Source organism: Ischnura elegans, chromosome 7 (assembly GCF_921293095.1).
Source record: "Ischnura elegans chromosome 7, ioIscEleg1.1, whole genome shotgun sequence".
In the NCBI taxonomy this organism is placed as follows: domain Eukaryota; kingdom Metazoa; phylum Arthropoda; class Insecta; order Odonata; family Coenagrionidae; genus Ischnura; species Ischnura elegans.
In genome coordinates, this window is record NC_060252.1 from 30,964,024 (window position 1) to 30,983,822 (window position 19,799).

General features: G+C 38.1%; 1 protein-coding gene across 1 annotated transcript in view; it reads left to right on the forward strand.

The window, feature by feature from the left end:
• LOC124162589 (nephrin-like) overlaps window positions 1-19,799 on the forward strand; it is a 345,009-nt gene that overhangs the window by 295,188 nt on the left and 30,022 nt on the right. Inside the window, exon 9 of the mRNA XM_046539169.1 lies at window positions 16,050-16,209. Coding sequence (XP_046395125.1) covers window positions 16,050-16,209 — 160 coding nt within the window. The remainder of the gene's footprint in view (window positions 1-16,049; window positions 16,210-19,799) is intronic.

A 19,799-nucleotide genomic window follows, 5' to 3' on the forward strand; every position in this document is an offset into this window, starting at 1 on the left:
ATACAAAAGATAATACACGCCTCATTCATAGACGTGATGTCGAGGGATGTGGATCGATATATGAGATATTTTTCTCAGACTGGTGGTGATTTAGGCCCAGTGTATCGCGCGAGTATATATAGACAGAGAGGCAGGGGATTGGGAAGTTTTTTCAGCGGTCTTTGGAAATTTGTCAGACCTTTAGTTTTTAGCGGTGCCAGAGCTGTTGGAAAAGAGGCTAAGGAGGCTGGGTTAAAAGCTCTATCGGACATTAACAGCGGTAAATCACTCAAAGAAATCTTACAAACACGTTCTGGAGAAGCTGTTCGTAACTTGAAAACAAAATTAGAGAGTAAAATTGGGGAAATGAGCGGATCAGGTTTGAAACGGGCGAAAATTCGTAAAGTTGCGATTAAAAAGAAAAAAAACCACACTGGCTCTAGAAAACAAAGTAAGAAGTCTAAGCAGATTGGAGGGGGTCTACGAAAACACAAAAAAAATCCAGGCAAAAAGAGGCAATCACGTAAGGGACGTGATATATTTGGATAAATACTTGAATAATTTCATATAATTGCTTAATAGACGATCAGTCGTCGAAGAGTTATCATCATGTCAGAGTACATTCCATCGTGTTTGCAAATGTTCCAACGCCCGCCTATACAAACGAGCATTATTGGTAATAGAATTATAGAATACAAGCCCGTTTCCTCTCTAGATGGTGCTAAGGAGTTGAGATTTTCGATTAAGGACAACGGTGATCTATACAAGGATCTTAGTGGAATTGTCTTAAATGTCAGAGTAAAGTTATGTAAATCGGACGGTTCAGATTATAAGTCAAGCGATGCGGACCAACCCGGTGTTGTCAATAATCTCCTCCACTCCATGTTTTCTCAATGCAACGTATTCTTTAACGGGGACAGAATGACATCTTCTGAAAATTACAATTATGCCGCATACTTTGAAAATTTGCTGAATTATGGTAACGATGCCGCACGTACACACCTTGAGTGTGATGGGTGGTGTTTAGATACCGGTGATAATTTGAATGAGCAAGGAGAGCATAATAAGGGATTCTTAGCTAGAAAGAAATGGTTTGCAAACAGTAATGAGAGAGAATTAGAAGGAAAGCTACACGTTGATCTATTCAATCTCCCACACTACCTCGTAAATGGTGTCTCAATTGACATAGTGCTCAAGTTGGCCGAACCTGAGTTTTACATTAAAGAAGGTGAAAGCGGATCATCAATTCTAAAGATAACCCAAGCCACTCTCAAAGTACCCCATTTTGACATTAGTCCTTCAATTCTTCTATCACATAATCGACTTATGCAGAAGGGTGAGGTCGCTTTCTATCCATACAAGAACGTTGAGGTTAAAACGTTTTCTGTCTCTGCAGGGAATTCGGAAATAACCTGTGATAATCTCATACTAGGTAAACTCCCAATCACATTAATGGTAGCATTAGTAGATGATGATGCGTTTCATGGTAGAAGGTCTAAAAACCCGTTCAGCTTGAATCATTACAGCATGACCAAATGCGGTCTGCACGTCAATGGTACTCCTCACGAAGTTGAAATGTCTTACGATGGCTCGAGCAATCATGCCGTACAGCCCTTTAGGCAACTGTATTCCGCTTTAGGTGTGCATCATAACGACTGGGGAAATCAAGTAACTTTACACATGTTCACCCATGGGAGCTCTGTATTTGTTTGGAATTTAACTCCAGACAAAAGTGGAAACGATGATCATATATCCAAACCGGAGACGGGCAATATACGATTAGTGATGACATTCAAGGATGCTTTACCCAATGCTGTCACAGCAATTGTGTATGCCGAATATGAAGCAGCTCTCGCCATTGATTTTAATAGAGTTGCTATGGTACAGAAAGTCTAAGTAATGAATAAGCATGCAAACAGAAGACATCGAGCGATCCCTTTCAAAAGACTCTCGCACGAGAGCGTCTTTTCGCGGAGTTTTTCCTTCAGATAAACTTCCCAGTAATCCTAATTATGGAACTTATGTGATAAATTTTGATCCCTCTGGTAGCCCAGGAACTCACTGGGTTGCAGTTAATGTCCCTAAGTCAAGAAAGAAGGCCGAGTATTTTGACTCTTATGGATTCCCTCCTTTCGTTCAAGATATAATTACCTTTCTTCAACCTTTCACTGTGAAATTTAACCGTACTCGTTTACAAAATTATGAATCAGATCTTTGTGGTGAATACTGCTGTCTGTATGCTCTCTTCAAGTCCACCAAAGGGTCCCTATCTCAGTTCACCTCCCTTTTCCCGAATCCTGAATTAAACGACTGTGAAGTTGTTCGCCTCTTCTCTGAAGAGTTTGGATCAGTTAGGAGACGACTTAAGTGTCATCCACGCTCGCAAAAGTGTTGTGCTCTGATAGAAAAAAAATCCATGAGCAAAAGAGCCATTCGCGCTCGCAAAAGTGCAAAAAAACAAAATCCGCATTTAAGTGACATACTTCCTTAGACGTGGTCAGTTACGATGCAGGAGTCGTACGGGAAACGTCGGAGATCATCATCATCAGAATCTGAGGAAGAAGACGTGGAAGTTGATACATCAATTCTCGACACACCCATCACCATCGGCAAAAGCAAATCAGTTGAAATTGGTTGGCTCATAGACTCTTCACTCTATCTCTCCGGACCTTGTGTGGTGATTTCATCGTTGGGGAAGACTGTGAAATTAAAGGCGCATGAGTGGACAAAACTAGATTGCGAAGAACCTGCAATAACAGACTACTTCAAAGGTGCAGCGAAACCTGCGTATGTGAAATCATTAATCCGATTTCCCAAATTCTTTGGTAAACCTCACATTACTTTGGGGGAAGAACGTGTACCATTAAACGCCTCTGATTGGGAGACGTTTACACACTCATTTGAACAGATTAATGCGATCTTAGATTACCTTGAAAATCGAAGAGGTGAAGTGCTTCACAATCTGAGTAGGATCTTGCAAGCCTTGGAAGATTTCAACCTCGATGAGGTGTGTATCACCTTTGGTGAGAATCCATTCAGCAAGTTAAGAATACCATTCCCAAAGGATGTATCACACTGAACAGTGCCCCAGTAGAGGCAAGGAAATAAAGGCGGCGGTCTTGGATTTCCAAGCGCTCGTTGATGGGGGAAACAATTTTATCGTTCGCGAACTTGCTATCGAGGATCTCGAATATGACCGACGAAAGTCGTGGGTATTCCAGATGCCTTCCGATAAGCAGTTGGACGACGACAATGTGAGAAATGAATGGCTGGTGAGATCTTACCATGGAATTCCCATTGATGCGGGAACAGTATCATACGAGGAATTTCCCAGAATTCTGAAGGAACAAATCAGGTCGTACGACTTCTTATTCGCAAAGGGTGTGGAAAAGTGTCAATTCCTTTCATACGCGTGCGATCGTACGGTGTTTGAATTGGAAAAATATTTTAACGTTCCCTCTCTAAAGAAACTTGAATCATCGGGAGTTGAGTGCTCTTTATTGACTCATAGGAAGGATGATTTCGCATGTGCTGTGAAAAACTGCTCCAAGTTGAAAAAGTGGCTTCTTTCGAATGTGTCAAAGAACAAAATATTGGCGGTGATGGAGACTGTGACAATGAAGTGAAACATATACATTTATCAGTGATGTGATTTCCTTTACCTCAAAGAAATGGTGATGGACCTACTATGTGGAAAAAAAGATTTTTTCATTTATATGATTTCTGTCTTATTCTTCATTATAATAATGTTTTATGGGGATTAATTACTTATGTGAATCTGGTGTTTTTATTGATGTACAATGTAATGATAAAAAAAAATATAATTATTTTATTTCGTCATATGTGTTTCTTTTTTTAAAAAATAACTTCCCCACCTCACCCTCACGAATGCGCAATCCACCACACTTTCAAACAGCTAATCACTAAGCTTGTAGCAAAAGCGGGGAAATCCCAGCATCCCCAATCAACTTCCCCTCCCTATTGTCTCACTAATAAGTGTATATATACGTGGTCCCCGAGATTATTAGCTCATTCAACGTTGACATTAGCTCAAGAACTGTTGCTAAGATGCTAAGAGCTTCTGCAGCCGCTCACTCACTCGAAGCTAACATGACCTCCAGAAATGTTGCTGAGCTGCGAGGTTATCCTGTAGCCACCCTGGGGAATACTGACCTCCGGGTGGAGAGGCAGTCAGATCCTGATACTTACATTATACACATCCCTCATCGAGGTAAAGATTTTGTGCTCACGTTGTATTTTGAGGAAGAGCACATCTGCGTATTCCGATACGAGAAGAGGAAATTTACTTATATCGGAGAGAATGCGATATTCTCAGGTTTCAAGAATGAGAGTGGTGTAGTGGAGAGATTTAATATAACTCATCAGGATGATATCACCGATCCGGAAAAGCGGCGCCTTGCGGAAAAGCAGCACCCAATCATCTGGTGTGATGTGTACGAAAGCATCCGGCCTCGATGCTACGCTAAAGGACTTAAATGTGTTTCCACTGACGGTCCTAAACCTGTGTGTTATACTGACCATCAACGATCAAAAGTGAATTATATTACCGTTGAGGCTAAGAAAGGTAGCCGTCTGCGTTGTATTAAGTTTATACTTCAACTTGAGGACGATATGGATGTATATTGAATAAAGAAAATTTAGTCATTTAAAAAAAATTGTTGTTCTGATTTCTCCTTGAAAAAAAGAACAGGGTATTGTTTTTTCATTCGTTTAATCACCTCAACCACCACGAGGTTCCACTATAGGTCACGTGAGCACTAACAACCAATCAAAACGCTGGGATATCCATACATTTCAAAAAAAAGTGCGCGAAAAAATACCTCCTAAACCAAGCGCACCCTCTTATTCATTTGTTTCATCACCTCAACCACCACGAGGCGCCACTATAGGTCACGTGACCACAAACAACCAATCAAAACGCTTGGATTTCGTTAACTCGATATATCGAATCGAAAAATTCAAGATGGCGGAGAATCCAAGATGGCGACTGTCCCAGTATCCTCATTTTTACACTACTTACATCCGCCATAGTGAGTCGAGGACTCGAGGTTAGTTGGTAAATGGAAACCATGAAGGCCGACTGAGCCCCGTTGATTAGCATAGGGCAACCGCCCTTCCTCTTCTATCCCCACGCAGCATGACTCCCTCCTGGTTTTTCTCTTTTACTGTCTGTCGCTAGCTCTAAATTAGTGCACGGGGGCTGTGAAATCGCGGCAAAGTTCGCGTCTCCGCTTCGTCTTGGATGAAATGAAAAATAATTCCGTCTGCTGAGCACGCTCAAAGTATTATGACGTCAAGTCATTTCTCCGATTAAGTGCCTTCCCGTGAGTTCAAGCTCATAAACAGAATCGAAACGTTTTCCTTGTAAAATTTACCTATTATTGTCTGAAATCTGTGAAACGACCCTCAGTGATAATCTTTCGAGATTACGGTTGAGCGATAAAGTTTGCTAATTAAATAATTCTTGCGTTTTACTACTTTATAGAGGCTTAGGAAGCATCGATTTATTTAAGGGTCAGAACCAAGCCCCTGTTTTATAAACCGTTATAAGTAATTCTTCGAGAAAACTTTCGCGGGAACTCGTCATGATAAATAAAAACTTTTGGGCTATGTCACCGCGTCATTTTCTTTTTTGCCCCAACGTTTCCGGACCGATGCTGGTCTCTTTCTCAAGGGAAAGGTTATAGGTAGTTTATAAATACATTTCTAATTGAAATTGCTGCTGCTTATATATCTAGTCCATAACACTGGCTCAATATGTTTAAGTATCAGGTTTAATACGTCTCAACGCTTGTAATTGGACTCGTTCCCAATTTTTGTCATTTTGTAGATCGCGATAGTTTGAAAAATAAAGAGACCCATATTTTTTCGTTTTCTGATTCGTCGCTTACTTCTCGAGCTACTAGCGGCGAATTATCGGCGGGCTTACCATTTTCTCTGAAAAGTTTATGTCTTTACTGACTCTTTCCGAATAGCTCACCGCATTTCCGATACTTGTCGGCCTCGCGCATCTGTCCAACGTGGCTCGTTGACATAAAGACTCTAATGATCAATTATTTCCGTCAAAGATTGGATTACCTTGAACCACTTAATGAACCAGAATTTAAATGACGTCATTGTAAGGTTTTTCCACGTTAATGAATCTGCAAAGTTTGCATCCCTTATGATCACGTCTAATTTCAATGTCTCCTAAATCAATTTAAGGAATATAGTTTATAAAAAAAAGATGAATTACCTAGGGCCGTACTGAGCGAAAAAAGGGGGAATAGGTAGATGGAAGGATAGGATATCCTCCCCTTACCTACATCCCATCCATTTTTTCGCCCAGTAAAAAGTGCGGCTTCGGTAAATTCATTTTCTTTCAACTATTTAAAGGCAATAGAACTTTCATTTAATTATAAAAATAATTTTTTTCACTCTTTTCAACACTTGGATTTAGAGTACAGGCTGGTAAATCATTCACGTGAACTGGAATCAGATAGGTAACTCCGTAACTCGCCCCAAAATCGCGCCATTTAATCACAGACATCTCTCTCCTATTTTTTACTTTAGAGTAAAAGGTCTTGTACGTTGCCTGACATATTATGCTAAGAGGTAACAAAATATTCATCAAGAATTGAGAATTACATAGGTGATTATTATACGTAGTATTAAGAGATCAAGCCATCAAAGACATTTGGAACTATTACCGTAATTTCTCGTGTATTGCAAATACTAAACCTCCATTTTTGATTTGCGCAATACAAAATGTCATTATTTCAAATTCCTTAGGAAAATTAGAGCCAAATTACGAGTAACTTCTGTTACTACATAGTTTTCCTTGTCAATTACCTAGGATTCACATTATACCGACTTTACTCCCAGATAACTTGAAAAAATGATCAATTGTGACACATACGCATACATATGATGAATTTATCATCTTAAGCGTTTATCATTGCGTAATTTTAATCAAATAGTTTACAAGTATTTTCGCATTAACTAGTTATTACCAAAAAATAGATAAATCGGTTTTGATTTAAATTACAATACCTCATAGGTGTTCGACACTTCCTCTAGTGATAACCAGTGCTTAATTCCAAAAATTTAACGCTATTATTGAAAAAACTTAGACCTTAGGGCATTTTAAGCTGAGTATGTATGTACCTGCTTTATAAAATGTTATTCAATAGAAACAATCAGCGGCCCTGGTAACCGCTGATACAAATGTTCCTGAAATGTAATTATTAAAAAAAGCATATTTCGAGTTATCGTTAGCATAGGTACTTTGTTGATATGGTTTGAGACATCGCGCCTAGCGAGAGAAAATTTCCCCAGTGAATTTTAATTATTCTATAATTGGCTCCAACGTGATTTTTCCCTCCTCCAAATGATACAAAGTTAGTATGACGCATAAAAGCTGATGTTTTGATAGCTGAAAAAATGCATTGTGTTTGGCGCGGAGGTCGGCAACCTAACAATATTATCGAGCTGAAAAAAAATACAATGGGCCACGACCATGTAAATGAGTGACGGTTATGGACGTGTTTCCAACCGCTCTTAATAATTCCCTGCGTAATTGGTATGATGACGTCAATGCTAGTTCAATAATTACTATCGATTACTCATTATTTCTGGACGTTGATTATAATGTGTAATTTAGCCTTGTGCCCGCTCGTTCGCCATATTTGCTGAACAGATATCGGTTTGGGAGCTAATGGAACATTCAGTATGCTTGCTCACGAAAAAATAGTTCACTTCATAACGTCTGCTGGAAATTCGAGTGATGATATTTTAGGACGATGTTCATTTAGCTATTTTGAAACCAATTAAATTAGCAATATCATGAAAGCAATTTGTGGACTTTGACTTCTCCGCAACTACCTAAACCAAACATAGCAATGCCAATTTTGTAAACTTGTAAAGATGGAAATGGAAATTATTTTATTAATTAGATAATAGCTGTGTTCGGAATGAAATTGGTTAAAATAAATAATTATTGTTAGTTATATGCTTTTTTCTAGCAGCGACATACATTTTTTCCGATATAAAACACTTTCAAGAGGCACCACGGAAAAAAGAACGTAAAACTTTGTTTTTTGAAATAAGATCACTTTTCTCCAAAACTCATAACTGCCCATCACTGTTGTTTCCTTGCCTTACATCATGAAATGTGGTACACGCAATGTGATCTACAGAGAGATGGACAGTTCATAGAGATTTTTTGACCTGATTTTTTTCATGTTATCATTTCCTGCGTTATTTTTGGTCTTCTCTCCTTCTAAATTTAATTGAATACATCAGCACGCAAATATTCAAAACAAATTTACGTAATCCATTGTAATTTTAAATTTTTAATTCAAATTATCAAATGAAACACTTTTAACAAAGACACTTTTCCAGGGTATTTATTCATGGCGGAAATCGGAAGCGACGACACGCACTATTACTTCAGAAATCTAATTAACAAAACTTGCAAATACAATCCAAGAAAAATGCTCACGAAAAAAGTCGGGATCAAAATACGAACACATTGCGAACACCATATGTACATGGGGCGAAACATCGGGAGAGACGACGCGTACAACCGAATGCTACTATTTTCATTACATTTCTCCCATTTTTGTTTATTTCGCGTCGTCAACTAGAATTGTTGTCCATTATCACGTAATTTCTTCATGCCGTCAACAAGAATTATTACAGCATTTATTAGGCACTGATTTTAGAAGTAGAGTTGAATATAGCGATTCTTACAAATCCCATAATGAGTTACGTGTATACCCACTCAACATTTTCTCTAAAATCACACAACTCAGTCATAAAACTACGCAATTTATCGAATGCATGAAACTGCACTGTGAATGAGAATCGACGACAGCTGAGGGAAGTGTACAAATTAGGTGCCATGCGTGGAAGTAAAATCACTCCTCTCGCAATGCAAAATCTCGTCTGCATCGTCTTTCGCGTGGCATATATATCTTGCGGAACTCGGCCCACGGGACGCATAACCATGAGAGTTCCTGCTTAAGCCTCTTCCCTCCCTGTTTCATACCTAGCGAGCGCATTAAGATGCTTCCGATTAGGCGTATTAATCAAGTGAGGGCTATATATCTCGGCAAGAGGCAAAGTTGGACATTTTCCCTTCACCCGAACTGGATATTCCCGAAACTACAACCGAAATGGTAATTACCCAGAGGAGGGCGGTGCATTGGAATGTTGCCTCGATAAATCAATTGGCTGAAGCAGAAGTACTAAAGCAACGCCCGCCCTAATGAGGTACAGCCTCACGGGTGTTATCTCCTAGAAATACCAAATAAACACGGATTCAGTCACAAAAAAGTCAGCACGGATTTATCCGCTAATGAACGCGAGCTAATAATTAAAAAATATAGGATGACTAAAGCCGCCACGAAGGAAGCGTTCAGGAATGCGTTCACGAATTTTAAAAGAAAAACACTAGTAGAGCAGTTACAGGATAACCCAAAAGCATTTTGGTCATATGTTAGGGAAGTTCAAGGTAAACGATCTACCGTATGTTCGCTGAGAAACGACAATGGAGATGTGTTGACAAGCAGTTACGATAAAGCCAATTTATTAAATTCCTACTTTAAGAGCGTGTTCACGGAGCCTTCCGAAAACTCACCCGAGACCGATGACAATCCCTGTATACATAAGATGCCAGCTATTGATATTAGTACGCTCGGAATAGAAAATATATTGAAATCGCTTAGTCTAAATAAATCACCTGGTCCAGACGAAATCCCTTCTCGTGTATATAAAGAACTAGCCTCAGAAATTGCCCATTACTTGCAGTTAATATTCAGTAAATCCATCAAGCAACACGAAGTACCTAATGACTGGAAAATCGCTAATGTAACGCCAATATTTAAAAGTGGAGACAAGGAACAGCCATCTAATTACAGACCGATATCTTTAACGTCCATCTCTTGCAAAGTCCTTGAACACATCGTAGTCAGCTCGGTAATGAAACACCTAGACGCGCAAAACTTATTAATGGGAACTCAACATGGATTCAGGAAAAGCAGATCGTGCGAAACTCAGTTAGCGCTTTTCGCCCACGATATTCTAGTCTCCGGGGAAGACAACATTCCAGTAGACGCGATTTTTCTTGATTTCAAAAAGGCATTTGATAAAGTACCCCACGGAAAGTTAATAATAAAACTGAAATCTTATGGTCTAGACGAAGATGTCATTTCCTGGATTAGAGAATTTTTGAGCGACCGCGTCCAAAGAGTAGTATTAGACGGTGCAGTCTCCAATGAGGTTAGAGTGACTTCTGGCGTTCCTCAGGGTAGTGTCATTGGCCCACTCCTATTCCTTCTTTATATAAACGACATTGGCGAAGTAGTGCAGAGTAAGTTACGATTATTTGCAGACGACGCTGTAGTTTACAGAGAAATCCGTTCCAGCAAAGATATAGATGAACTAACGAATGACCTTGCTGCTATCCAAGCTTGGTGCGATGCTTGGCAGTTAGAATTAAATTTGGAAAAATGCGTCGTAATGAATTTCTGGAAGAAGGATAACTCCCTACAGCGTAACTATGTCATTCGGGGCACGCAGTTAAAGGCAGTTGAATCTGTGAAATATCTAGGGGTTAGACTCAATAATGATCTATCGTGGAATAAACATATTCGAGAAATAACCGGTCAAGCTAATCGTAAAATGGGTTTTGTTAAAAGAATATTAGGAAAGTGCGACGACAAAGTGAGAGAAATTAGCTACTTTTCCCTCGTTAGACCACATTTGGAATACGCTGCCAGTGTTTGGGACCCTCATGAAAAAGGCTTAATAACAGAGTTAGAACGCGTGCAAAGAAGAGCTGCCAGGTATGTGAAAGGTCGTTACGATAGTCTTGTTAGTGTAACTGACCTCTTAGATAAACTCGGATGGGAATCTCTGTCGGACCGTAGATTGAAAAATAGACTAAACCTTTTAGATAAATTCAAGAGCAGTGTCTTTTCTGACGAAGTTAACCATATCTTGCGGACGCCAACGTACTACGGAAGATCAGATCATATAAATAAAATAAGAGAGATACATTGCAGAACAGACAGATTCCGAATGTCATTTTTTCCACGATCAATAAGAGATTATAACGGCAGCAATAGAACGCGTAAATAGATTGCATGACTTGTAGTGTAGCCTACTAACCTATGTAAAACTTACTGCATGTTTCTGAATTTCTATTCTATATTCTATTTCTAACAGCATATAGTAGTATAGTTTGTTATTATACGGGACGTTTCTTGGACGGTGTGGTGTGCATGTGGGAGTCCAAATGCATGCTGCATGCTGGTGATTGATCACCCCCTGCCAAACACCCTAGAGGTGGCTCGCAGGGTAATTTGTAGATGTAGATGTAGATGAACACTTAAAAGCCAATATCCAAGGCAAATTTTCCACTTGGGAAGGTAGCCTGCAACGTGGAGGCAATGGGATTCCGCCACTCAGAATGTGAAACCAGAAGCAGGTCGAACAAAAACACATACTCACAGCAGGCATTTGAATTTGTAAAACTGATTATAATTTAGTAGTTAAAAGTTATCAGGATACTTAGTGTGCGGTTTTTTTGTTCAGAGTGATATAAAATTTGAAGAAAAGAAAATTATTCACATCGGTATAATTTTTTGAATCAATTTTCATTCCATACGAGATCTATAAAAATGTACGTATATTTATAAGTAAACAAAGATTCATAGAACCAATTAATTGTTATTTTACCTGAGTCTCTATAAAGATTCAAATTTAGGTGAACGTACTGAAGTCATTACATTACTACCAATTTCTACTGTCTTCTCTATTTTTTTCGCAACAGCAAATTTGAAACATTCAATAGATCAAATACCCCATGTCAGAACCTACAGCCATTATCCTCGTGGAAGGAAGAATAATTATCAAATTGGTTTTTACTAAGCAAAGTGCGTGTGAGGAGTTTTTCAGAGTGATCTATAAAAGAAAAATAGCTAGTTTCTTTATGGGTTGGACCTAAAAAAAAAATAACTGCATACCCTAAATATATCTTTAAAATGATACGCCCACGTTGTTGACTATTTCCCATGAGTTGGTGCCATTGATTGATTACCGTAAACGTGGATTTATTTGGCCCTAGGGTCCTTCTTTGGCCCAAACTGAGAAAATAGTACATCGTATTCCGGTTACCTTAAGGAAATAGTTTTTCGACTGATTACAGCAGTTTCCATTAGGGTGCAGCATAAAGCTTTTACTGATGTATTCTAAGTATTTGATTGCTCACAATTTGGATCAGCACCAGTGGTTTTCTTTTCTTCGTGCAACCATTTGTTTTTCTGTGCTCTTAAACTTTTATTTGTGAACACAGCTCTGCATCTGCCATAATTCTGGGAAGTATCTGTTAATTAGCAAAATTTAATAGTTAAGAAATTGGTATAAGTAGTTGAATTTTTATTTACTATTAAGGTTTTTATGCAAAAATTTTATAATGACAACGGGTCTCCTGATCTCAAAATTAAGACCTACTTGGCCCACCATTTTTCTGGGACAAAGTAGGTTGTACTTTAGCAAAACATTTTTTCCCTCCATAATAAATATTTTAAATGCATATTGCGTTCTTTTTTCTGAGTCAAAGTGGGTAGTAGGCCAACATTTTAGTTTTTCTTTATTATATCTGTCCTGTTTTCGGCACCAGCTCTATTGCTGGTAAAACAACCGAATATAAGTGTATAAACTTATAATTTAAAAAATATGATTATTTGAATATATCAGCCATCTGGGCCGACATATTTATGTAATATATTTATTTAGTAGAATGCAACAAAGCAACATGCTGAGTCTGCTGGGGTCACATGTTAAGCCACGTATTTGTATAATATTTTCATAGACAAGGATTTAAAAAATTAGATAATTTTTATTCGATTATTTTAAAAGTAAATAGGTAAAAAATTAAAAATAAAACAACACTCATATTCTTCTATACTTTTACTTTCTTTTAAAAATATATATTTAACTTAAACCGCCTTTAAAATGTGTTTTTCTGTAAAACATTTTTTTAATTAACACAATTTAAGAAAGGAGTTAAAACTATTCAAATATTGTACTAAAGACTGTCTATATGGGTCATAATGTTCTAAAGGCCTGAAAAAATAAAATAGCGAACCATAAGAAAATCTTTAAAAAAATGTTTGACAGCGGGGCTAAAGTAGCCCGTTTTTACGGTACGAAAAAGAGCAAATTTTTGTCTTCTTTATGATTACAATGCGTGTAAATATAGGTCGTTAACATTCTATTTATGTTCAAAAAAGGCTATTCGGGTTTCCAGCCGGGTGGTCTCCCTCCATTCTGAAGAGTAAACAAGCTGGCAAACTTCATCCACTCACCATTAGCCCTGAGGATGGAACCCGACTCGTGTTCCAAAACGTCGGCAGAATGGAGGGAGACCACCCGGCTGGAAGCCCGAATATCCTTTTTTGAACATATTCGCCGGGAAAGCATCAGATTTTAATTCTATTTATGTCATTACTGCCTCCATTATCTTTATTTTCATTTGATGAAAGATGACTATTCATTAAAATATATCGAAGTTACATAATCTCCTCCATAGTTTCTGACATTTAGGCATGTATTTTAGTTTATGATAGTTTCAACCATAAAGATCGCCTCATGTGGTATTCATCTAGGGAAAAAAATGTGAAATATCATTTATTGTGTGGATATCTCTTCGTAGACTATGCTAAAGTTAAACAATGATTCAAAGAATCAATTCGCACTTTCATCGTTATTATCCCTGAGTCTCTATAAAGACCCAAATTTAAGCAAACGTACTCAAGCCGTTAAGTCACTACAAGGGTCATTTCTCCCCTATTTCTTTAGCGAAAACAAATTTGATCGCGGAACACATGGACTCGGGTATGAAAATTGGAGGGCCTTGGTTCCAAAAGTTACACCTGTGATTAATATGTCCTCCGAGCCGCTTTTCTCCTCTCCTTGAGTTCGAAAGACAAATAAATGAGGAGACCTTGAGTATTTAAGCTCCCTTTACGCTTTGGCGTCGTGGTATCCCTGGAAACCGAAATGACTCTCACAGCCCGGCCCCACCCATGTACTGCGGCAAATGCATCAAGGGACTCAGAGGCGCGCTTCCTTCTTAAAACGATGCATTATGAAAGAGGCGTAAACTCTTGGGGATTATGCACTGCCGCTTTGTTTCGGATTCAAATCCGTGGCTTCCGAAGCGGTGAGGCGGAAGGGGAGGATGGTCTAGGCGAGGGGCGTTCTTCATTTTTTTTGTTTGGAGTGTTGCGGGAGATTAGCGCCGTCATGAGGCGCCAAGGTAGACTGAGGAGTTGGGAGAAGCAAGAGGAAAACGACGAAGTGGTGTTCCCTTAGGTGTGGGAGCACGGTTGAGCCTTTTGGGGAAAAATAATATTTTGTTTGCACCTTTTTCGACCGGAAATTCCATTCGTTTTCCTTTTTAAGCCGGATGTGAATCGAAAGTCGAGAACATGAGACTCCCCAGCTACTTTTAAAAAAATTCTCAAGGCTCTTGAAGGTGGAAATACATCCTTTCGTTCCATCCAAAAATAAATTTCACTCGTAAATATTTGAAAAATGCTGTACTTATGAAAGAAATAAAGATAGAATTTTCATTTTTCTGCTTCGTGTGGTTCAATGACTTTGATGTAAGCATTTATCTCGTGATGTAGAACCGTGGTCTCGAAATGAAATATCCTTCATTTTTCGTAGCTCTAACCCTCCTCCTTATTCAAAGTCCGTCAGTCTTGTTCAAATTATTTAGTCATTATGTACATACTAACATGATGCCCGAAAGATTGGGTACCTAAATCAAGTGCTGGTTAAGATTGCTGTCGGCGAAAGTGGTCATAACAAAACTTTCATCCTAAGCCAACAGTCCAAAGTTTGGGATGACGTAGCTATCCACTCTGCTTTCCTGTAAATTAACCTTTTCCCACTGATGTATTTTAAATGTACAAAAAAATAACCTAATCATGCTACAAAATTCAATCATTTTAGTGTCAGGAACGATGGGAAGTTTTAAGGGATGGTGCTGCAACTATTTGGGTCGAAAGTTAGTTCTTCTTACGCAGCTCTTAGTTTTCGTTAAAAGACGGATGTGAATTAAAAGTTGATTAAAAAGATAACTGCGAGCTAGTTTGTAAACACTGAATAGTTTAGAAAGGTCGAATATTAGCTGTTTTTGTTTATTGAAATTCAATGAACTTTTCGTGTCATATTGTTGTTATTTAATTTATTCGTAAATAAAATTTTGAATGTTATATATGCAATGTAAATAATATCTCAGTAGGGCAATTTTATTCACAATATTAAATGCAATACTTGTCACTATGTCGTAACATAATGGGATCTTCTTGCGAGCTTTATGGATATGAAGGACCAGGTGTGTATAAATGCAAATCAAGTCTTTTATTCTCTAAATTGTATGCCAAAACACGCTCAAGATACTTATTTGTTAACTAATACAGAAATTACGCGGGATTTCGGAGTTAGACACATCGCGTTTCCTCTAGGAAGCCGAATCCTAGAGGAAATGCATCGATCTAGGCTTCAAAGTAAAATTCTGTGAGTCCTGCGGTTAAATTGCTATATTCTTTCTTTGATTTGTGCAAATCTTTTGCTTTGCTTTGTGCAAATCTTGCTTTGTTTTGTGCAAACGGACTGCATAGAAGAGGCCCAATCCCAACCCATAGAAGTTTGATTTATGTGCCACTTCGGTCGCATTTTAATCGGTTTTCAAAAATGTCCGCGGCGCGGTGATGAGTCCAATGAGATCCAAGATTTTGCAGTATGCCTTTGCAAATGCGAGGAATAGCTTTGATAAACAATGACTTTGATAGATCACATTATCATGTGTATAAATTTTAGTTAATACCCCCAATCATACCTTATTACCCGTAGAACTCGGATTAATTTGTCCGTCAGCGACGCGAGTGGCGACTTTTGTAAATCAAAGTAAATGCGCCGTGGTTGACAACACATTTATAGGCCGATTTGTGGATCCTCTTTTGTAATATTCGTGGTTTTTTGTGTTTCAGGAAACGCTTTTGGTGCAGAATACGAGTGCCGGCGTCATCATGAGCGGATCGAGCCTAGTGCTTCAGCGAGTGAGGCGACGTCATGCCGGCAACTACCGCTGTGCTGCCTCCAATTCGGAGGGCGACTCCACGAGTGACCAAGTCCGCCTCAGGGTGCAGTGTAAGTATTCACAAACAAATCTCCCTTTTCGTGTATGCCTAGTACACATTACGATTGTCCGAGCGATCGTCGTAACGATAGTTGGCCGAACTAGCAGTGTGAATGCATGTCCTGACAATAGTTCACGTAGTTCCGAACGTTGCCACCTTACGATGGTTAGGCGCTGGGAGACCGGAAACGGAAGCGGCAAGTGAAAGGCTCGTGAAGCTCTATTTTTTCATGAATTTGTCCTAGGAAGGAAGAATATGGGTGGAAGAAAAATTATTCGGTAAATACACGTTGATCACAGTAATATCTTGACCCTGCAACCTGCATACCTCAACAGCTTCGCTAACCATCAATTTCACTTTAGATGTCAGCACTAGAGGGCACGACAGATTTTAACCATCGTTGTGTGAATGCACGATAGTCAGTGGCCCCGACTCTGGGCCTGAGAGGGCCCGAGCCCCCTCAAAAATTCATTATGGGTGTGAGGAAAAAATGTGCCAGGCTTGTCGATTTTCCCCGGAGTGTCCAGATATCTAGATTCGAGTAATCAGGGTTCTAATTTTGATCATAATACTCTTCTAAAACACTTAAAAACTTAAAATTCACTACTTATAAAATTTCTCGGGGCAAAATCCCCGGTTTGGGCCCCCCAATATTTTTGTAAGTCGGCATCCCTGACGATAGTTCCAACGATTGCTGGAACAATCGAAATCTGAACGAGGCATTAGGCCCCTCGCACACACACCGATTTTGCACGGCCGGTAAAATATCAGCCGTACACATTCCAATAGTGAACAATGGGAGGGCACGGGAGCTTGCGCACAGGCCGATCACGAACCAGCACCGGTAAAAAGCCGGTCGTCACCGGAGCCGACGCAACAACCAGGGATGTGATCGTATGACTTGTAAAAAAAATCCGGCGTGTGTGCAAGCAGCGCTTCTCCGGTAAAATATCGGCCTTCCGAAATCGGTGCTTGTGCAAGGGGCCTTACAGTCTTACACGCTTTTTACGACGATTTTATAAATTCGCTTTGTTGATTGTCATCTTGTCCGGGCCAAACTTTGCATTCAATTTCAACCCACTTTCCGAATAGCTATGGAGCTGAAATTTCGAGGATAATTCAGAACCGAATGAAAATGCAATATTCTAACACTTACATTTTGATTTGAACTATATCTCGATGATTTTTACACCAGAATTTAAAATTGAATACGGAGAAAAGTTCAAAATGGCCACCGATGGCGGCATTGCGAATATTTAAAGGAATGAGAATAACTGTCACAACAACAAATTTATTCTCACCATTGTTCATTGAAAAATTGATTGAACAAAAATTTACTTACATTCTTTTTTGCTCGCAATAACAATTTTTATTATAAAATTTAGATTTATTTAGTATTTTTTTATTCTTAACATGCTTCGTTTGTTTCATCTATGGAATTTTATGATTAAGATTTCACCCACTTCTTACAGTCGAATCGGCTTGAAACATTCCTCATTAGCTTGCTTCTAATGACAATGTAATATTCATTAATCAGATATTAGAAATTTTGATTGCATTATGTTCAAATTAACTAGATTTCCCTAAGGAAGAATATTTTTAATTTTCTCAATAGATGGCGTTAGTTATAATTTTTGGGCAGATATTTCTTTAACAGCCCTGATTTAATCAATAATATGATTCACCGCTAAAAAAACAGAGGATAATATAATAAAATAATGTAAGAATTGCAAAAAACACGCTTTTTAAAGAAGCAGTTTAAAATGCACTAAAAAGTGAAAAATAATATTTTCAATGTAACACCTAATAATAATATAGTAACTCATTCGAATAAAACTCTTCGATGAAAGTGAGTGTAACTACTAACTTAAAATATTATCATTTCCATCCAACGCTTTCTCATTTTGTAGACTTTTACTCTCAATCCTAATTAAGTTATTCAGCACCCACGCCGAAATCCCCGGGTGATGAAAAAGTTTTTCCTACCTATTTTTTATTGTATTTTACGGTTTTCAGAAAAAGCATATTTTTTTAATCTTTTTGTTTTATTTCATTTGCCACTTAAAAAGGAAGGGCGCATATCTTTCTCTCGACTGATCTTTTTGGTTAATAATTATTTGCTTAGAAGTTATCATATTGACCGACATTAAACGTTAAACGAGTTTGGCTGGGAGTCTATAGACTTGGAAGCTTATAGCCTCAGATCATTCGTCATAGCATGCAATCACAACATATAAACCAACACCCGTCAAAATGACAGGTTAAGCATTTCTATTTTAATTGTGATTTAAATATTTGCTAATTGAAAATTATCAAACTTAAATAATGTCACGATTTTTCTTCAAACACCATGCGTTAAGTTTTTCAATTCGAAATTTCGCGTAGAATACCACGGTAGCAACTTGAAAACGTTTAATTTCGCGAATGGAAAAGTGTGTGCGAAATTTTGTCTAATTTCGTAAAAATTTAAAGTGGCAAATTTAAACTTGTTGCTGCTTTGTGCACCAACGTAGCAACTTTAATGGTCAATTGAGAAATTCGAAAAATATACTATTGGCGAAATTTCTCGGTCTCCAACCTAACGTAATCCGGGCTCTCATATTTAATCGCATTTAGTCATTTAAATTAAAATGCATGCAACAGCAGAAATCAAAGCTGAAGGAGGAAAATGAAGACGGTTATAACAGAATGTATAAACTAAGCAGACTAATTTGAGTGATATCATAAACATGAATAATTGTATTATTGTAAGCTTGCAGACCATAAACCTAAGCATACTAATTTGAAGGATACGATAAAAAGGAATTATTTTATTACTCTACACTTGCTAAAATGCCTGCTAGTTTCTCTGGTGATTATAAGTCGCTTTCTCAATTGAATAAATCTCACACTTTCGTTACTGGATGGGGGGATGTCATGGATAAATAACATTGTAGTAATGTCTCCGAAGCTATAAGCAATGAGTACAAGCGAGAGAGAGACCAACATGATCGCCAACTGCTCGATTGTAAGAATAAACTCATGGATATATTAGGTCTTCTGCTATAATTTTGGTTTACCTGAGGCACTACTGAAACATCTAATCACACCGATAGATGAATTTAACACACCGTATGCTGAGTTATTGGGCCAATGTAAATCTTAATCATTTCGACTACGAGTTGAAAATAGAGACAGTGAAAATATGCATAGTAATTATGATCATAAATATAGTACTAAGTGAATATTTTTATTCATGATTATCCCAGAGAGTAATACTAACATAATTTTTAGAATTATATGGAAGTGCTGGTATATACTAATTATGAAAAACCTACATGAATTAATTCCTCTAACAAAAGGCAAATATTGTGTTTCAATTAGGCCATGGCCTAATTTACTTATGTATTCTTCGCTATAGCCATATAATTGTATCATGAAAGTTCCCTCGCCCTTGACATACGTATATTCTGTATCCTGGCATTGGACTTGCGGTATAAAAAAGACAAATGTGATAAATTTGATATTCAGTTTCATAGCTTTATGCTCTAAAAAATAAATTGGTAGCTTTAATTGTAAGTTCTCGGTGATCACCCATTAAATAATACTAAAGGAGGTTTA